Below are 19653 nucleotides of genomic sequence, written 5' to 3' on the forward strand. Positions count from 1 at the left end.
CTCCCGCAGCCGGCTCAGCGCCGCGGGCGGGCGGGCCCCGGGCGGCCCCCGGGAGCGGGCGGGCCCCGGGCAGGCCGGGGCTGTGCGGGCGGGGCGCGGAGCAGCCGCAAGATGGCGGCGCTGCGGCCGGCGCGCGGGGGGCGGCCCGGGCGTGCCGGGTCTCCGCTGCTGCCACCTTGGCCCGCGGGTTTCCCCCGCGCTCGGGAGCCGACTCCCCTGGCGTACCGGAGCGGAACGAGCTCCTGCCGCCTCCCGCCGCTCCGGGGGCGCCCCTGGTGGCTGCCGGCACCTGCCCGCAGCCGGCACTGCGCCCCGCGGGACGGGAGGCCGGGCAGGGCCGGCGGGGGTCGCTCGGCCCCGTTATCGGCCCGAGGCAGCGTCACCTGCAGCTCGGCGGGGCCGATAGCGGCGCTGGCTCCCGGCAGCAGCCCGCCCTGAACCTCCTACGCTCATTCCAGCTCTCCTAGCTGTCAGAGCGCTTAGAAACAAACCCCGTGTTCTCCACGTGCCATCGGTTCCACGAATTCAGCCAGTCCGTAATTTCCCCAGTAAAAACTGGTAATGACCGAAGATTCTCTTGCAGAAAAAGAGCTTTCTCAAGGCTTTCCCTCTGTAATGCCATTGAGGGCACAGCAGTTGCACTTGCCCTTTTCCGAAGAACCAAGACAGATCCTGCTGCTGCAAAGAGGGCAAGTGTGAATTCAGTGTACCTTTTTCTCCCGTCCTGATCAGACTCAAACCAGCTTGCCTTACTTGTGAAGTGTGGCAGACACGTGGCAATAGGTGTCCCGGTGGGAGTAAGGCAGTTTTCCTGACTGGGGGAATGTCGACCAGTCTGTGTGCTCAGTAGCTTCCCATTCCAAACTTCCAGCAAAAGACCTCAAAAAAATACTCAAAAAATTTCCAAGGAACTTCCAGGGGGAAAAAACCCACAAAGAACCAAACACCCAACCAACCAAAAAAAAAACAACCCCAAAAAACCCAACCAAAACCAAAACCCAAACTTTCCCTTTCAGTAACATCCAAAAAGGACCAAAACAGCAGAACAGAGAATTATCTTAACCAAAAGAGACGTATGTGATTGACAATTGACAATTTATGAAGCATTGTGTCAGATGCATATTTTCCATAGTCAGTTCTCTTCAAGAGGTCTACTGTTGAAATGTTTACCAGAAACAAAACCAATACTATATATTAAGAGCAGCAATATAATAGAAATAACACTTAAGGGAATGAATTGGAAGTCCAATTAAGAAGATTATGTAAAACATGCAGAGAGAGACAGAAACTTGTGGAGATAAACATGGCTGTTTGAAATTTTTCGAAGGTATTACATTATTGAGATCATATGTCTGCTTTAAATTTAATTTAAATACACTAATGCTTAATTTTTATGTTTCTTCACTAGAAGTGTATATACTTAATAGAACCTCAACTGACATGAAGCAGCAGTGTCAGTGCTTGATTCCTCACTGCCTCTCATTTCTGAATACACCCTGTCCCAACTCTGGGCCAACACAGCCCAGAGTTGGCAAAAGCAAAAGATCAGCAAGGGATTATTCCAAAGCCGTGCCAAGGTTTATGATGTATGTTTACTGCTGGTGCAGCCTGTTGGGTAACACTCACCCACTGTAACATTAGGGTGACACTTTGTTTTGATGCAAACACTAATACAGGAGACTCTGAATTTTATTAATTTTTTTCACTGTTGCAGTTTCTCTGTTTGGCACCTGACAAAGAGCATTTTCAGACTGATTTGGATTTGGCTTTGGAAATACTGTATAATAAGGCCTTTCAGATTTCTTGACTTTCTGTTGTTCATTCTTTCCTATAGAAATGATACCTTAGAGGGACATGCTCTGGGGAGGTATACCAGACCATACTAAGAACTCTTGGTAAAAATGTATGCCTTCCCTTCTCTAGAATGCATTTTTTTCCCTTTGAAAATATCACTAGTGATTTAGCATTAATGAAGTATTTAAAATACAAGAATCCTTCAGCTGTTTTAAAAGAGCATACATTTGGCTGGCTAATGCTGCTCATTGGCTGCTATTGATACCCACCAACCACCAGCCTGATTTCCCAAGGAATCAGCAGTAACAGGATAGGGCTGTGTTTCCATCTCAGCTCTAGCATACACAATGTGCTGAATCAGGTAAGCACACTTGACCTGAAACTTATGTCTTCTTTTGGGGAACACAGACAAATTAAAAGTGTAATATTCAAAAAAGTAAATAGTAAAGAACCGCAAAACTCTGAAAAAGTAAAATACTCGAAAGTATGAAAATGCAGTATCAAAGGCATGTGAAAAAAATACAGTAGAATTATTGTAGCTTCTTTCTAAATAAATGGGAAAAGAAAAGTATATAAATAGGACTTAATACAGCATATTTCCTCTTGCAGATTTTAATCTTTTTAAACATATTATAAGCAGCCTAGCAACTGTCTCTAATTGACATGCAGCCTCTTCTGAGATGAGGAGAGAAGAACACTAGGGTCTGACCCCTTGCCTTGTTAAGAAACATGAAATCATTACTAACCATACCCTACCACCAGAACAGCACTGTGAACAACTCAAGCACTGGATTACAGGATCAGTTCTTCACTTGGCTGGGAAATGTTAGGAACACACTTTTCTGGCTTTTTTCAGTCTGGATAATTAGCAATGATACTGTTGGAGTCAAGAAATCTTTCTAATGCAGTATTCAATATACAGGATACTCCTGACCATATCCAAAGACCACACAAAGTCCTGCTTCCCAGAAGAGCAAAGGACAGGATTTTCTCACTGTTTGACACCTCCTCCCTGCCCCCTCAACACTTGAATCAAAGCTTCATAGGAGTTTTCTTTGAGCCACATGTTCTCTGGCCTTGAACTTCCCCTTTGTTCCAGGGAGCATCTTTGTGTTCCAACATGCTGCCTTTATAATAAGGTTTAATTTCTTTTTCCTTCTAAGATCTCAGTAAACTAAGGTTGACAGCCATGGATGTCAATTCTCATGGAGTTTCACCAACCCCAAGTATCAAAAAGCCCCCACACATTAATTTAACCCCCAAACATAATAATGCTCACAGCTGTAACAGTGCAAGTAATCCATGGGAAAGGTAAGTTTTTTGTATACAAACTCCTGGGAGGACAGGTTTATAGAGTCCATCAGCTCTTGATCACAGCTGTCCTCTGCCACTGGCAACTCAGCTTTGGCAGTTGAACTGTAGATCACAGAAAACACAGTTGCTCCCATTGCAAAGCCAAGCTTTCCAAAAGCCACTAAACAAACACAAAACTGAAAGTTGTCCCCAAAGTTTTAATTCAATCCTCTTGAGCATTCCCATAACTACTCTCCCCCTTGATTTTTGTTCTGTTTTTCACTGTTTCCATCCACTTATGTGCCACCAAAGTAGTCAGTAGATTATATGGGAGACAATTTCTGCTCTTTCATCTGGGCAACAGCTTAACCAATGAAAAGCAGCTGGAGCAACCATTACGTGAGTTGTTCTGTGGCTTTCATCATACACATTTACCTGCAACGATTACGCGCACAAAGGCTGGGCCCACACAGGAACTGCGAGAGCTTCACTCTCTCAGTGACAGCAGGTTTCAGACAATGCCACTTTTAAGAACTGGCAGTGACCATATAAAAACATTTTACAAAGGCATACAACTGAGCCAATTTGGAAAGGTTTTCTGGGAAGTCACAAATGTATCTTTGTACTCCATGTGAAGGCTACTTCACCAGTAAACATAGCAAGGTGTGAAGGCTACCTCACTGGGAAACGCAAGCACACTTGTTGCAAAACCTGAAATGCTGGAGTATTCTGAAGAAAAGCACTCAAGAATTTACTCTAACCAACTACATTTCTTCAGTTTCTGAAAGTACTAAAATTGGATTTTTATTTTCTAGAGAACTAGCATGGAAGCTGTTGTCAAATCATTAGGGTGCAGTGATAACTATTACAGTAGAAAGTGCCAACTGAGTTTCAAAGGCGCATAATTGATTAAAAGTGTGCAAAATTTCTCTAAATAAACTCTCCATAGGGTATTAGAAAAACATACTTCTTCCAAGCATAGACAAAAAAGAGAATGTCAGCAAATGCATCAGGAGGAAATCTGTCTGGAAATTTACAGGTATAATCTCAGTGCAATTTCCAGACAGCTGCACACCTAGTGTTCAACAGCATGGAAAAATCCAAGTATCTTACCAACACAGTAATTGCAACCATGGGTAGAGACATTAGCACTTCTCAGGTAATCTCTTTATCAATCTCAGGAAAAATACTTCCTCAATGCTTCTTGGTTATTGACTATGAGTCAAACTATATATGAACCCTGGATTTATACCTAACGTGGCTTCGTAACTCCAGTACTGAAAACAATACCCTTTTCATACTGCTCACTGCTAACAAGTAGATGGATTATATAATGCAAAAGGCAGTGACCTTTGCTCAGCCTCTGTTAAATTTTCTTAGCTGATTCCATCCGAAAATGCACATCTAACTTTGGTTATCTAAAACTGTAATTCAGGGTTCAGAAAGTTTGTTGGTTTGTGATGTCTGCTCTCTCTCTCTCTCTCATCCTCCTGGTGCGTAGGATGTGCAAGAAGAACACAAAGTGCGTATCTATACCTAGATGTGTCTGGTCACTTACACTGACTCACATGGTTACTAGCAAATAAACTACAGTGTACAGTACACAGATGTTTGATGAGGCAGTTAAGCAACAAGGGAAACCTGAGGAAAATTAATCTGTAAACAGGAAATAGGTCCCTGGATTGTGTCTCTGGAGGGTGGTGTCAAATGAAAAGCATTTGTCCCATGAAAGAATTTCTAAAACTTCTGAGGCTGAAATACCATTAAAAAAAAATCCAACACCTGAGAGAAATTCTGAGTGTCCTGAAAGCAATATAACACAGAGATCAGAAGAATGCCAAGATTCTGTTACCCATAAGTTTGAAGCTTGTTAACACAGAAATGATGAGGGATGCACTGGATGTTTACATTCACCTCAGTTACCTTGGAACACTTTTGTAAAAGATCTTCCTTCTTAAGAAAGCAGTTTATCAGCTCATCTATAATTTCGCAGTAGTCCATCTCATTATCTGCGTTGGTTACGGGAACTTAATTGTTATTTTTCATATAGCATCTTTTGTAAGACAGTGTGTACGTTCAAACTGGTTTTGAAACCATGTTTATGTACTGCACTCACTCACTTCCACTTTGTTCTGTGGCTGAGACAATTCCACAGAACTGAAGGTGCAATTACAGTCTTCAAAATACTGTATCTGCCAAAAGAAAATACATTAAGCTAGTACAGACAAATTGCAGAAAGTCAAACTAAGGCTTTAGCAATAATTATGTATGTTCAGGTGTGTTGAAATAGACCGCTCTAGAAATTAAGCCCAGTGAACATTGTGCATGGTGAAATTCACCTCTCTAAAGCAAAAAATAAAGTTCAAATTAAATTACATGGAATTAAATAAAGCTCAGAATAGCCCCATGTGATTTCAATACTAGAAGTTTTTTCTGAAACTGCTTTCAGGGGAGACAAAACAATGTTGAAGAGACATCTTAAACATATAAATTCCATCCTTAGTGCTAGGGCATCAATCTTTTACTTGGCTCAGCAAGAAAGTAAGTGTGCTAAACTCAAATGCAAGTATTCAAAAATTAGTTACATAGTTAACCAGTTTTTTGGGGGGAAAATATGCAAAGGTCAAACATAAAAAAATCAGTATTTTACTTACAGAAATGCTTTTTCTGGAAAATCATTATCCAGTTTTGTTTATTTGCCTCATATTATGGTTAGAGCCATATCTACTATATGTAGACACTTAAAATATTAAGTACTTCTATAATATTTCTATTATAGTATTTTCACATACTAACAGTATGTGGTAAAATTATTAAGAACAGGGAATAAGAGTTACAGCTCTTCCTCAACCTAAGAAAACCTATTCACTCATTTTGGCATAGGCAGCTTATTATTTATGTGTTCTCAGTACTCTGAGTGTTCAGCCACTGGAAGACTACTCAAATTTGGTCTGAATCCTCAAAAAACACAAAAACCCAAAGCCCCAACCAAAAAGTCCAACAAAAACAGGAGAACTATCAGTGCTACACACAAGTTAGTAGATGCTGCTTTGCTCAGGAAAACGATTTTAAAGTAAGCTGCAGTGCTTAAATAAGCTGCTTCTGGTGTGTGACCTGCTGCAGCTGTTGCTTATTCAGTAAACAACTGAATAGTAAAGAAACCCCCCCAAATATACCACCACCCCCCTTTTAAAAGCCCCAGCAAACAAACACAAGCAACCAATTTTTATATCACAAATTAAAAGCTTTGGAAATATTTTCAGAATGTGACCAACATCTCCATGAAGTCTCTTCACATACTAAGTTTCCATTTGTGGTTACACCATATCCCACTATTTTGCCAGTCGCTATTTGTTACTCACACAAATACGGTTTAAATGTTGTCCATTAAATGTATTGATTGCAATTTATTGTCTCTTGTGATAGAAATCCAATAGTTTTTTATTTATTTTGTATTCATTTCACCACTACTACCCCACTAAATCCTTCCTGCTACCGTGTTACAGGACTGTATTAACAAACCCTCTTCTTCCTGAATTCTCTAGCAGAAAGCTACTGTACCTTTTCCTCATTATGTTCAGCAATTTGTCACTACATTTAAATTAATGGCCAACAACAATACAAAGAACTTCCTGAACTATTTAAGTAAGTTCTGATTTTAAGACTGCAATATTGACAGAGTAGCTTTCTTACAGCTCTGTTACTTCCACTTGGCATTTTCAATTAAAAAAAGTATTTTGTTTTAATTCTTATCTCCTTCTCCACCTGAAGTTAAACTTTATTAGCTAAAGACTTGATTTATTTAGGTCTAATAGCGTGCTGCTTTCTGTTGAATTGAAATAGAATAGTCAGGTGTATTATTCTGTTGCATCATTTTAATGCCAACACTGGAATTCGCCTTGCCTAAGAACTGTGTAACCGCGTGAAGAGTCAGGCCGGATGCATCTGGAGTGAAATCTCTGTGGTGAAACAGCGCATAGTATTCCCAAAATGCTGAAATGCGCGTAGAACGGTTTGCGTTGGAAGGGACCTAAAAGATCACGTAGTTCACCCTCCCCGCCGCGGGCAGGAACACCTTCTGCTGGAGCGGGCGGCTCAGCTGCGGGCAGCCAGGCACGGCGGTGGGCAGTGCCAATGGCCCGGGGCACGGCGGTGGGCAGTGCCAATGGCCCGGGGCACGGCCGTGGGCAGTGCCAATGGCCCGGGGCACGGCGGTGGGCAGTGCCAATGGCCCAGGTGCCCCCCGGGACCCGCCGGGACGGGCGGAAGGCAGCGCGGGGCCGGAGCGGCCGCAGCCGGGAGCTCCCCGCGCTGCTCCGGAGCAGCACCCGCGACTGCAGCACCAAGACTGCCAGCCTGGGCGGGCATCGCACCTGCTCCCACTGCTTGGTTAAAAACAAACAAACACGCAAGGCTTCTCATTTTCTGATGCATTGGACTTAGATTAGACACGTTGCCAGTTAAAAAATATATTTAAAATTCCTCCCCTTGCTCACAAGTGGCCATATGCGTAAGAGAGGGAGGAATGAAGGTTCTGGCACAGAGGGTAATTATCTTATAGCAAGCAACAGGGTATTGTTTTTAAATCAGCGACAAACTGGAACAAATGCACCAGCCCCAGAGTTGAATGGCACCTGCATGAAAACAGAGCAGCAGTTCTGCAGGCACAGCTCAGGAGGTGAAGTACAGATTTAGAGGAAAGGATCATGTACCTCTATGTTTTCAAAAAAAGGTCCCCAGGTTTCATAAGGCACCCAAGTTCTGGTCAAATAGCAGAAGTGAAAGTTTCTGTTTTAAGTAAGGAGGGGAAAAAACTTCAACAGGATTTCAGCAGTTTGCAGTGAGGGCTGGTTTTGAGACAGCACATAAAGTACTGACAGGCTCTGCAGTCTCTGACAAATAGCACAATGATGTTATCTACAAGGTACACTAGTCCCACTGTCAAAATACCTATGACAGAGGCTGGGGTTTCAGCCTGGACTTTCACCCACAGCCTTTACCTTGCTCTCTTCAAAGTGCTCTGATTGCTTTCAGCTGCCTTTTGCTCTCGTGGCTTGGTAGTGCTCAGCTTTCAGATGCAGGGGCTCTGCTGCTCCACAGGGAACACGAGGGCTCGTCAGTAACTCTGGATTTACTAAAATTTCTGCTAGAAAGGAGAAGGACAGGAATGACTCATTTTCACATCCCTGTATACATGAATGCTTCCTTCAAGTTGGGTAACACCCAACACCCACTGCTTAAACAGCCATCTTTTCATGAATACAAAAACATTTTCAGAAGGGTACTGGTTACAGGCCTTATCGTGTAGTGTTCACGCCAGGTTGGAGCCAAAAATTCTTTTCACACAGGCACATGCAAGAGGTGGCCAAAGTGGTCCCCTTTGGGAAGGGCATTGCACAGTGATAAAGCCCTGGCCCAACTGCAGGGAGAGATCACTAGTTCCTGTTTTGGAGAGAGAAAGGATGGACAGCAACCAACAGCCCTCTCTCTCCGCCTTTAACTTAGAGGTGCTTAAGCAGAGGTATCCCCTGTATACTAGCTGAAAAAAAAAAAAAAGAAGAAAAAAAATTCCATTCCAAAAATGAGAAATGTATTTATGTAGGCTAAATCTCAGCATTCTCAAAGAAAAAAAAAAAAAATTTACCTGCAGGAAGAGTGGTAATAAGAAAGAGGAAAAATGATGGGAATGAGAAGAGCCTTATTGCAGTATCATATACACAGCTTTCATGATAGATTGCTATTTTACATTTTGAATGTAGCTTTTGCCAAAGTCATATATCTTAAGCCACCAATGTTTTAGGATTAAAGAAGAGATTATCTGATGTTGTTATTCAGTAGACAGATATTGGACACAAGGAAATGTTAGCAGCAACCACCCAATTTATTCTCTATGTTTAATCAAAATATTTTTGTGTCAGTCCTTTCCTCAGGATTGTTTCTGTACCTGGACTGCTGTTGAATCTTTAGATAGGTTAAGAGGTTGATTGCCAATGATCTATTTCATTAGTTAACCTAAATAATATATTAAGTGTTTTACAGAGCTGTATGGGCCAATATTTAGTTCCAAAATCAGTAATTTACTGAGACTAAGTTACTGTGTTCAGTGTAAAATGGAGTCAGACTGGGCAAGAGGGCAGAGGGGAGCAGCCTGTGCATAGGAGGCAGGAAGGTCATTGGAAATTGCTGAACCACGATCAAAGAGTTGCATATTTCTGTGTGCTGTATGCAACACATGAGCCTTCCTGCACCTGCAGGGAGCAATCAGAACTGTTTTACAGGGTAGTGCATAGGTTTCTTTTAAATCAACAGAATTTTTTGAGTTCAATGAAGGAAGGACTATGTTGTGGTTATGACAAGGTCACAGAATGCTCAGCTCAGTTGCCTCTTCCTGAAGCCAAGCAAGTGATTCGATTTCTTGAAAACCAGAAAAGAACGTTTTCTTTGGTAAAACATGCGATAGACCGTCCTAGTAGCTGATGATTAGATTAGTATCTCCGTGTTCTCATTCAAGGCTATTGCCACTGAGATCTGCAAACAAAGGTCTCATGGCCTGCTGAGCCAGCTCCTGTACAACTCACCAGCTTCCCCCCACTCTCCATCACGGTTGCTCTGTTTCTATAGCCCAGACACCAGGATTGCTGGGTCTCCAGGCTACACAAGGGTTGATGGCCTTCTAAGAAAGTGGTCTTTGCCTCAGTGAGTCTGTAAAATGAAGGTATCAACAAGCAATCCTCACAGGTGTCAAAGGATCCACAACCTGTGTAAGAGTAAACCCGATGCTTAAGTCTTTGCAAGACAGATGAGTTACAGTACAGAGCTTTTTAGCTTTTTAAATGACCCTTCTAACTTCTAAGAAGCTGAAGTGCAGCCTGAATTTAAACCTCCTGTGGACTTTTATCAAAAGATTTGATAGGGGTTTTTTTCCTTTCTTTGAAGAACCTGGTCCAAATTATCTGAAAAGCTTAATATGTATGATAAAGAACAGAGCTACAAAGTCAAAAGGAGGGTTTAATTTGTTTCTTACTCCCTGGCAGCTTTCTCCCTTCTGAGTGGAGACACAACAAACAAAAATCTACACTTAACTACAGTGATTTTCCATGTCATCTTCCCCTGGCAGGCGCCTAGCTTGTCCTGCCAAGAGCCAAGGGTCACAGCTCCCCCAACAGCCACCTACAAGTACAGCATCACAAACCACTGGTATTCAATCATTCTTTATCCTAAAGTAAACTCATTATTTTTCCTTATTTGCAGGTGTCCTTCACTGCATGTAGGACGAAGTCCTCTGAGCACTACTGCTGTGCTGCTGTCCAATGGCAGACAGGAGAGGAGGGGAACAGCTCACCCCAGCTCCTGCCAGGCCCGCTGCCATGCTCCTGCTAAAGCCAACTTTGCTTTTGTCAAAGAAGTAACTGTGTTTGTCCTCAATGTAACAGTCTGCACCACCAATTAAATAAAAGTAAAATTTATTTGGTATAGGACAGAAAAATAAGGAGAACAAAGTCACTTAAAAACTAAATGTTAAGCAAAAAAATTCACAGAACTAGATTAATATTTTATAAAAAACTCAAACTTTAAGCATCTGATAGAAATGTTACTTTCTGTTCAGCCTGTTTTATATTTCCCTCTCTCTTGTGTGGCTTTGGAAGTCCATATTTAGATGTCTTCCTCTGCATGCATTAGTTTACACTACGGAATATTTACCATAGACAAACTGTATTTCAAAATGGCAACACTCATAAAAGGTTACTCTCTTAAGACATGCGGTTTCCATTTTTGCTTTTTTAATCTGCATACCTACCTGCTGCATACTCACTGAGACCATAAACACATGCCCTGCTTCTGCCTGAGTTATTCCAATACTCCCCTCTTTGCCAATGCTCCGGTTTAGATTTTAACTGAATGGTCCAAACACATCCATCTGCAGGCTACAAGATCCCTGTTTTCTTCCAATGTACATGAAGAACCATGTACATGAATTTGCACTTGAAGTGCTCCTGGATATCTTAGGTGAGAGATTCTCCTTACTTCCTGCTGAATACTGTTTGAAAGATTAAAGCTCACACAATCTGTGTTACATGGAGTCAATGTACCGCTGTAACAGGTTGTTTGCACCCAGCTGTGAGACAAGGGTGCTCACACCACTGCAATCTGAAAGTACAAAATGCACATTTTATACGGTATTTTTTACTCTAGTATTGGTAACAACATTCAGCTGATTGGTTTCTATTTCCTTGAGCAATCTTTTCTTTTCCAGTGTCCTGTGGCCAAGGGGCCCTCTCTAGGTCTCTCAACATTTGACATTCTGCTTGAAATAATCTGTTTGATCACTCATTTCCATTCTTTACCTCAAAGGCAAAACTTCCATGCTTCTGTACAGAAGATTGTTGTGTTACAATAGCTTTGATGTGCGATAACAGTTTAGCTCCTTTGTCCTCCGCTCCAAGATGGATCTACTTCTGCAAGTGTCAGCCAAACAGTTGATGCTGCAAGGAGAAACTACTGCCCAGTTTTTTAAGGAACTTCTTTCACAGTGCTGTCTTGCAGAAAAAAAACAAACCTTATGATTCTTTTAGTGTTGGGAAATTCTGGCTTTTAAACAAGAACTTTGTGATGTTATTTATTTCATTTACAGAAATACACACTTCCCGAATCACAAGCTCAGTTTCCTTCAACAACTCTGGACATTTCCTCACTGTGACCTCTTCTCCCAATGGTTGGTGCAGAAAGTCATAACAAACATAATATGTGCCTTCTTCCAAAAATATAGAGGAGAAATTATTTTTACATGGTACAAAAGTTATTCTCATTTTATTTATAGAGTTGAATTAAACAAAAAAGAACATCTGTGGCTGTTGTCATGCAGTGCGAGCCTCAGTGATAATGTAAGAAGACAGGATGAGGTGTGAGGGTTTATAATACAATGCCATCAGAACAAACCCAGGAAACCTGACATGCAAGCAGTGAATCAAATTTAGTTCCATAAGCTATGCAACCACACTAAGTCAGCTGGGCTGTGTGGACAGCAGCGTCAGACACTGGTTTTGGGACAGGTCTGAATTTTGAGAGCAATACCAGCAACTGACTGTGAAGCCAACCAGTGCCCACACACACCTCACCTACACACTGAGCTCCACCTGGAGTTAGCAGATTGAGCACACAACAACAGCAGGGCTTGGCTCAAACACTGTAAAATGCTACTGTCGGCACTATTTAGTTAAGACCTGGACGAGCAATGTCTATTAATTCTTCTATTGAGACACAGAAAAGTTGACTAAAAAGTCATAAGGCACCATTGATTCAACCTGTTTTGTATTATTTTTTTTTAACACTTCATAGTGAAATAAATACTATAATACTGATCATATTGTAAAGAGCTACTGCTACATGAAGCAATATATTGAATGATAAAATGCTGCATTGTTCTGGAATATATCTAGGGACTTTTACAGCAACACATATAAATGAAAATGCTGTTGTTATGTGAACAAAAATGCCCCTTTCTGCAGGATTAAGCTATTTTACATGTATGCCAAACATCTATTCTGAAGAGGTTTCTAGAGTGAAAAAGAATTGCTAAAACAGAAGCAGCTCAGGATTCTTGGCTTGTTAACTGGGGGCCTTTTACACAGCCCATTTTAAAGTGAAACTGAAGCTGGTTTTCCAAGTCTTTGGTAGTGGTCCAGATTTCTGGTCAGCAAATGTTGCTGAAATGATCAAATACAAGACAATTTGAATGATACAGAGAACTGGCAGAACACTGGGCAACATTTTCATTGACTCAGCAAAGGAAAACAGTCATGTTGGAAGCAGGTAAGTTATAAAAAAGAGATTTCTGAAGGCTTGGGTTTTTTTTTTGGCTGCATAGCTATTTGGATATTAACAAGGATTTGGCAGGTCAAGGTACTGAAAAAACTGTATTCTTAAATTCAAAATATTGTTCCTTAGAAAGGTATTAAGTGCTTCAGTTTTAAAATATGAATACAATAATTTATCCTTTAAGTTATTATCCTAAAAATCTTATTTGGTCTTTTATTCACAAAGTAATATCCCAAAGAGACAGGCACTTTAAGTGACATCTATAAAATACATATACAAATTCAGCATTGTGCCAGGTTTGATCCCAAGGTGCACCTGTTACATGGAGGTCCCACCAGTATCTGTTTAAGAAACTCTTACGGCCAGGATCCTGCAACTGGATGTAGATACATCCCTGCGCCTGCGCATTTAATTGCAGGTTCAAGACCATAAACAGTAAGTTAAGTCCTTAGATACAAAAAATGTAAAAACAGGTACATAATCAAATGCTATCACAGCTAACAAGATTTTGTAAACAAACACTGAAAAGACCAAATTAAATTTGATCTGGCCAAATCCAACTCTAGTCTCATCCCCTGCAATGTGATGTCCAGGCTGCCAGGCAGAAAGCAGATCTGCCCCTCCCTGCTCACAGACAGAGCAAAAAAGCCCTATGCAGACATTTCAGCAGGGTCCAGACTCTTTGGCTAAATTCCCTAGGTTTTCAAGAACTGACCTCATTCGAGCCGCAGAGTGTACTTAGGATCATGTCTCCCATGTTAGAGAAACATTTTCTTAACCTACATGACTAGTTTCTATGTTTTATTTTGGATTTTTTTGAGCAACACCCTGTGAAGTACGGCTGCTGACACAGGCTTGGTAAGGATCCCAAGGAACACAGTGAAGAAATCTACTGCTGATGAGACCAAGGGGACATTTTTCAGAGCTAAACTTCAGAGGCCCGATTAACAAAGAGCTATCATTTACCAGTATTTCAAATCCAAAATGACAATCTTCCTCTAATTTCCAAAGGCATTTTATACACACTTAGATCCACTTGTAAAATTCACTCATACTATGAGATCTTTTCTCACACACAAAATTCAAAAGCCATTAAACATATTAACCACAATGTTAGAATAGTTTACTTTCTTCTGCCAATGTAAGCCTTGCCACTTTCTGTTGAGACTCCTTCCAGCAAAGTTTGAAAGAACAGGCTTCATGACCAACTCAGAAAACCAAATCTGCCCATTTTTCTTGAACCAGCACAGATGGAAAATTTTTGATGCTCCCACTTCAATGTACAAACCCTGGACCCCCCTCACACCATCAAAGGGCTTTCACTGAGGAACATTTTTGACCTTGGCTTCTCTGCCATAATGGAAGTCAACGAAGTTCTCTGAGACTTGTGACCTAAGTGCTAAGGAGCTTCTTAAGTCAAACCCCATCATTTAATTGTACCAAAGAAACAACTGGAAAGCAGTCTGTGGAGCACTGGCATTAGTGATGCTTTACAGGAGGAGCCTGCAACTATAATAATTGCTGGGTTTGCACTCAGACTACTTTCTGAGGACTCTTCGCATGCAGTATCAGGCAGAGGGCATTACAGTAATCCAGGGCACGGATGACATGATATGGGTTGGTCCACATAGGAGTAGGAAAGAATCAGGTCACACAACATGTAACACTATTAAAAAAATAGGAAAGAGGGTTAAAAAAATATATATTCTTATGCTGATGAATTCTTCCCTTGTGCTTTTCTTTGGAAGATTCTCTGTAGAAAAAAAAGGCCAGAGACACTCCATCCTTGAGGCAGGATGTGCTGTGCATTGTTTAAGGTTTGCTTGACTAAGTCGAAGTAAAAAAGTTAAAGATGAACTCTTTGTCACCATGTAGTAGTTCTGCAAGTATGGCTTGCAGAAGCAGATAGGCTGAGTAAGCATGCAAAGAAGGATCCAGGGGACTCCTGGCTACACTTTTTTACCCAGCAACTGTTTTTTTAAACATCAAATACTTTATCATTAAAATAATATGGCTACTGTACCCAAAGTGAATGAAACAACTTTGTTCAAGCTCTATCAAATTCAAAGCCAGATCTCCCACGGAGCTCTCCAGGGCATGGGGGTTGGACACAGTAAGCATGATGCACATAAGGTCTGTAGGGTCCACAAAATGCCTGCAGTTTAAGCGAATAAAATTCATAGCTTTGAGCAACTATAGTCCACAAGCCACATCTATTACTTCTGTAACAGAGACTGAAGTTCGTTCCAGCTGACAAGCCAAGAGTGGAAATCAATCAAGACAGACAACTTTCCAGTCATGTGGACAGGAGAGCTGACTTGAAGGAAACTTGCAAACAGACGTCACCCAAAGATGGGCCAGAACCCATTTCACCTTGGTATAGGTGGGAGCGGGGGGGCACCTCTTTCTTTTCGGACAGACCCACCTAAAAGAGAAAGAAGTTTTTTTGTGTTACTCCTTTGAAGGGGGAGTCTACATCCAAGCAATAAATTCAGTAACTGGTGAAGATCTGCTAATTTTCATGCCTGGCCATTAAAAACAAATTAAAAAAATCAATCTTTGTAGAGTTTCTGGTTAGTTATTAAACAACATCAGAACTTCAAAAACCATAAAGTAATGTTTTTAACTAATGCCATCCCTGATTCCTGGAAAACACATGTATTTTGGTCCATTGTCCCCTTCCCAAAACAGACTGATAGTTCATGTTAGCCATACTAATTTATGTGAACATACAACTTCTCAGTGCTACTTGCAATACTTGCAATCCTCAACAAAAAGTGGCAAGCTCTAAACACAATAAAATTCCAAAGCTTTTAACGTTTTTCCCTATATGAAGATTTTCAGAGCAAACTCATAAAAGGAAACACAAAAAAATGTGCATGTTACTTTGCCTTCTTTTGTGGACTAATACAAATGGGATGAAAACTAACAGAGCAAAGTCAGAAACTAATGGGAAACTCTGCTTCAAACCAAAACTTTGGTTTACGACAATTCATTGAAATTTCAACTTACCTCTACTGTCATTTCTGGCTAGTTTACTTGGATAACTTCTGTTCATGGGTACATATGGCTCTGGAGGTGGCAAATCAGATATTGGATGAAAAGAAAATCTGCTTTCCCATTCATCTGAAAAAAATCCCATGCAATTTACTCATTAGTTTTCTGACATAGCTTAGGAAAGTAAATTAACATTGACATAATGTTTAATGCATGTTTTATATCGCAAAATGCTTACACAGCTGAGTACTGAACCAGCATTCTCTTAGGAAGTCAGGGAAGATGATGTTTTAGGTTAATTTGGGAATGAAAACTTTAATCAACTTTAACTGATCATTTTGCCAACATAATGTAAAATCACAGATCAGGAAAACAGCCATAATTCCACTAGAATAAGTCTTATTCTTCATTCCATGTATAACAGATCTGATTTTTTAACACACACACATATATGTGGTACCAGAACTGCCTACTTCAGTCTAAAGTCTGAAGTTTCTCCTACTTCAGAACAGTATTTTGTTCCTGGTATAGAATTTACCAATATTCATGTATCATTGGCATACCAAGCTCAAAAGCTTCATCAAACGGACACTCCAATAAGCACTGTTTATTCTCTCTTAATATTTATACCGGAAGAAGAAAAATAACCATTATGCTAAAATTTATGTCAGAGAATCCTGTATATAACTAGTGTAAAAAATGAAAAAATACATCACTTGAAGCTATATCTCTTTAGACTACAGAGGCACCTTTGCTGTACTTACTGAGTCTATAGAATTGTAAATACAGCAAGCTGACCAGTTTCTACATTGAAATAATTGGAAATGTTCCAAGAGCTCTGCTCTGTGCCTGATTTTGAAAGCCTAAGGAAGAAAGTAATTTCTTCACTTGCTTGCTTCAGGACGTTGCAATCATAACTTTCTTGTGATATTGCTGCATTTTACTACATAATGTAATGAACAGCTAAGTTCTACTTGTGCATGTGGTTATTTGCTGGATCCAGCTTTCCCATGTTTACTCTCAATAGCTGCAATCAGAAACCAGTGTGCAAAGGAGCTGCATGTTCTGAACCCTGCAAATGACTTGTGTGGGAAGAAATATGCCTGTGATCCTTCTGCCTCACCTGATGTGTGAAGATGTTTCAAAAGTGTGAGTTATAGTTTCATTTTCTGTTTGCTTTTTTCTAACCTTATAAATGTCAGGAATACCAATTTTGGCCTCCTGTAATCAGCTCAAGGATTTATCTGTTCTATGCAAATAGAAAACAATTAAAAAGAAAAGCATGACAAATCCGTAAAACACAGCAATCTTGGACCTCATCTTTTTAATAAACGCTAACAGAAATAGATACTTGACATTTTCAGCAATGTTCTGATAATCTCTTCCCTCATCTGTTTTTCAGCTTTCAGCTTTTGAGTCATCTAACTTGTTCCGACTTCCAAAGCGTCACTGTAGCTGTGGTTTGAATTCGTATTAGAGTTGAAACAATTCCCTTCCTTTTTTCAGGGTATTTTTCAAAGGGTTATTTTGGAGACTGTATTGATTACTTTGCTATTCTGCTCAATGTATGGCATATTTATTCTGTTCTTACTTGCCAGGTTGAGACCCAAGCGACACCTCTGTTGGTCAGAAATCAAAGGTCGGAACTTGAAACAAAGCCCCTACTCCAAACCTTTTTTGAGGTATTAGGGCCAAAAGCCACTACATCTTCTCTGTGGAGGGCAAAGAGCTGGGAGGATGCTCACCATCACCTGGATCCTGGAAGCCGTTTCTGACAGCTGCTGAAGGTGGCGGTGGCGGCGGTGGCGCTGCCGAGCCCGGCCGGTCGGGGGGAAGCGGAGGTCGCGGTCCACCTCTCTGGCTGTCCAGCCCTGCCCGGGAAGGCAGCTGGGGAGTAGTGGGCAAAGCCCTCGAAGTGCTTCCGTTCCTGCTGATGGGAGGAGGTGGTGGGAGCGGGCCTAGAGCAAGGCAAAAGCAAGCACATAAATGCTGTTAACACCAGGGGTTACTCTGGCAGAGGAGAGCCACTGAGGGCATCCCAAGGCCTCTCGCTAACAAAAAGGGCTGTTTTAGGACCTTTGGCCCCAAGGGGTTATGGCCCTCAGCACTCACTTCCCTGCTCTCCATGGCTCTCTAGGGATTTAGAGCTGATTTGGAGAGCACAGCTCAGTGGAGCAGGATGTACCCAAACACAAATACACTGCAGAGTCTATATTCGCATTCCCCTCAGCTACAGAAGCCTCTGCAGAGATCCTGGTCCTCGAAGCTACTTTTAAACCACTCTCAATTAACAGTGGCCACAAGAACCACACAAAAAGCTTGCCACACAAGCCAAGAAATCACAGCTGAAATTCAGGGTGCCGTGGAGGTCCAAACCTTAACCCATTTCCTTTTTATGTACCACTGCAAGGCAAGAGGACGTGCAGCAGAAGACACCTGCTACCTTCAGAGGCTCCTTGTCCATAGAGGTGGTCCCCTCCGGGTGTCACAGCCAGGGTCTGTGGTGGCACACAGGGGAGCTCTCCCCAGGAGTGGCTGCATTAAGCAGCAGCTCATCAGCTCACTCATTTATAAACAAATGAGCTGCGTGACAGGTTTTTCAGTAGTTGGAGCATATCCATCTCCTTGTAAACTGGAAACAGACCTCACACTGGCATTTCCAGTGCTTGTGAATCCGTAACTGGCACGGATGTGGACAGGTCAAATATGAAGGCACAGCCTATGTAACATAGAGCCAGGGCTGTCCTGAGGGCAGGGGAAGGGTGCTTCTACATGGAAAGTAAATAAAGACAGGAAAGCTGCTTCTGCCAGGGAGAGAAGTGCCCATGGTTAGGATACAAGAAGGTGAAGCAGAGGGTGTGGAGAGTTATGCATGCTTGAAAGTTTCACTAACCTCTGTTTGGCGCAGTTGGGCAACTGGCAATTATATTAATTTTCAATAAATGCTTCCCTGTGTTGATGAAATATATCTACAGACATGCACTTTGAAAAAGAGAGCAGTAGATATTGTGTCTCCAGCAACAAGCATTGAAACGTTTCAAGAAACATGCTGTACTCTGTATTTTTGCTCCTCTTCTTATTTTACAAATTACTAAAGTTTGCCTTCAGGAAATGGTTTCAAAGAATGAGAAGCATTCAGCAACTTCCAGAATAGTTCTGCTTACTCTTTCTAAACCTAGTTAAACTCCATTGTCTATACTGAGCTGCTGCAGAATAGGTGCATTTATGTTTAGAATGTATTGCTACAACTTCTTTCTACTTACTGAAGTAGACTTGAGCCAGAAGAAAGTTAGTGCAGGTTTGCTAAAACCATGTGCCTCAGAAAAGGGTCAACTAGGAAAGCACTGGCAGAAGCCAAGGCCATCACAGAACAAACTTGGAAGTGACTTAATAATTGCAGACACTCTGCAATTTGATCCATCCCCCCAGTCAATTGTAATGGGATCTCTCTGATTTATACAACATGCTGCACTAGCATTGTGCCATCCTGTGGGCTGGCAATCAGCTCCACAGAGCATATTTTCAGGGCCACTATTTTCTGTAGCTGCACAGCTGCTGTAGGTGTTGGATATCCAGGATGGCTCAAGGAGCTGGAGAGCTCTCAATGTCTATGGGAGCTCCCATGACATTAATTTATATTGTATAGGACCAGGCAGGCTAGAGATGATTTCTGAGTTTATTCCAAAGGATGAAATTAAAGACAACTCTATGGAGTTTCCCAGCAGTATCTTCTGTGCAATGTTTTTCTCTACC

The 19653-nt window shown here is 41.5% G+C and overlaps 1 protein-coding gene across 4 annotated transcripts in view; it reads right to left on the bottom strand.

The window, feature by feature from the left end:
* Positions 1 to 10077: 10077 nt before the first annotated feature.
* Positions 10078 to 19653, bottom strand: part of WIPF1 (WAS/WASL interacting protein family member 1) — a 54818-nt gene continuing 45242 nt past the window's right edge. For all 4 annotated transcript variants that reach the window (XM_058839916.1, XM_058839917.1, XM_058839919.1 and 1 more), the window contains 3 exons: positions 17646 to 17858; positions 15916 to 16029; positions 10078 to 15328 (listed from right to left, as the gene is read on the bottom strand). In XM_058839916.1, the coding sequence (XP_058695899.1) occupies positions 15273 to 15328; positions 15916 to 16029; positions 17646 to 17858 (383 nt within the window). In that variant the 3' untranslated portion in view covers positions 10078 to 15272. The remainder of the gene's footprint in view (positions 15329 to 15915; positions 16030 to 17645; positions 17859 to 19653) is intronic.

Source organism: Poecile atricapillus, chromosome 5 (assembly GCF_030490865.1).
Source record: "Poecile atricapillus isolate bPoeAtr1 chromosome 5, bPoeAtr1.hap1, whole genome shotgun sequence".
Taxonomy (NCBI): Eukaryota; Metazoa; Chordata; class Aves; order Passeriformes; family Paridae; genus Poecile; species Poecile atricapillus.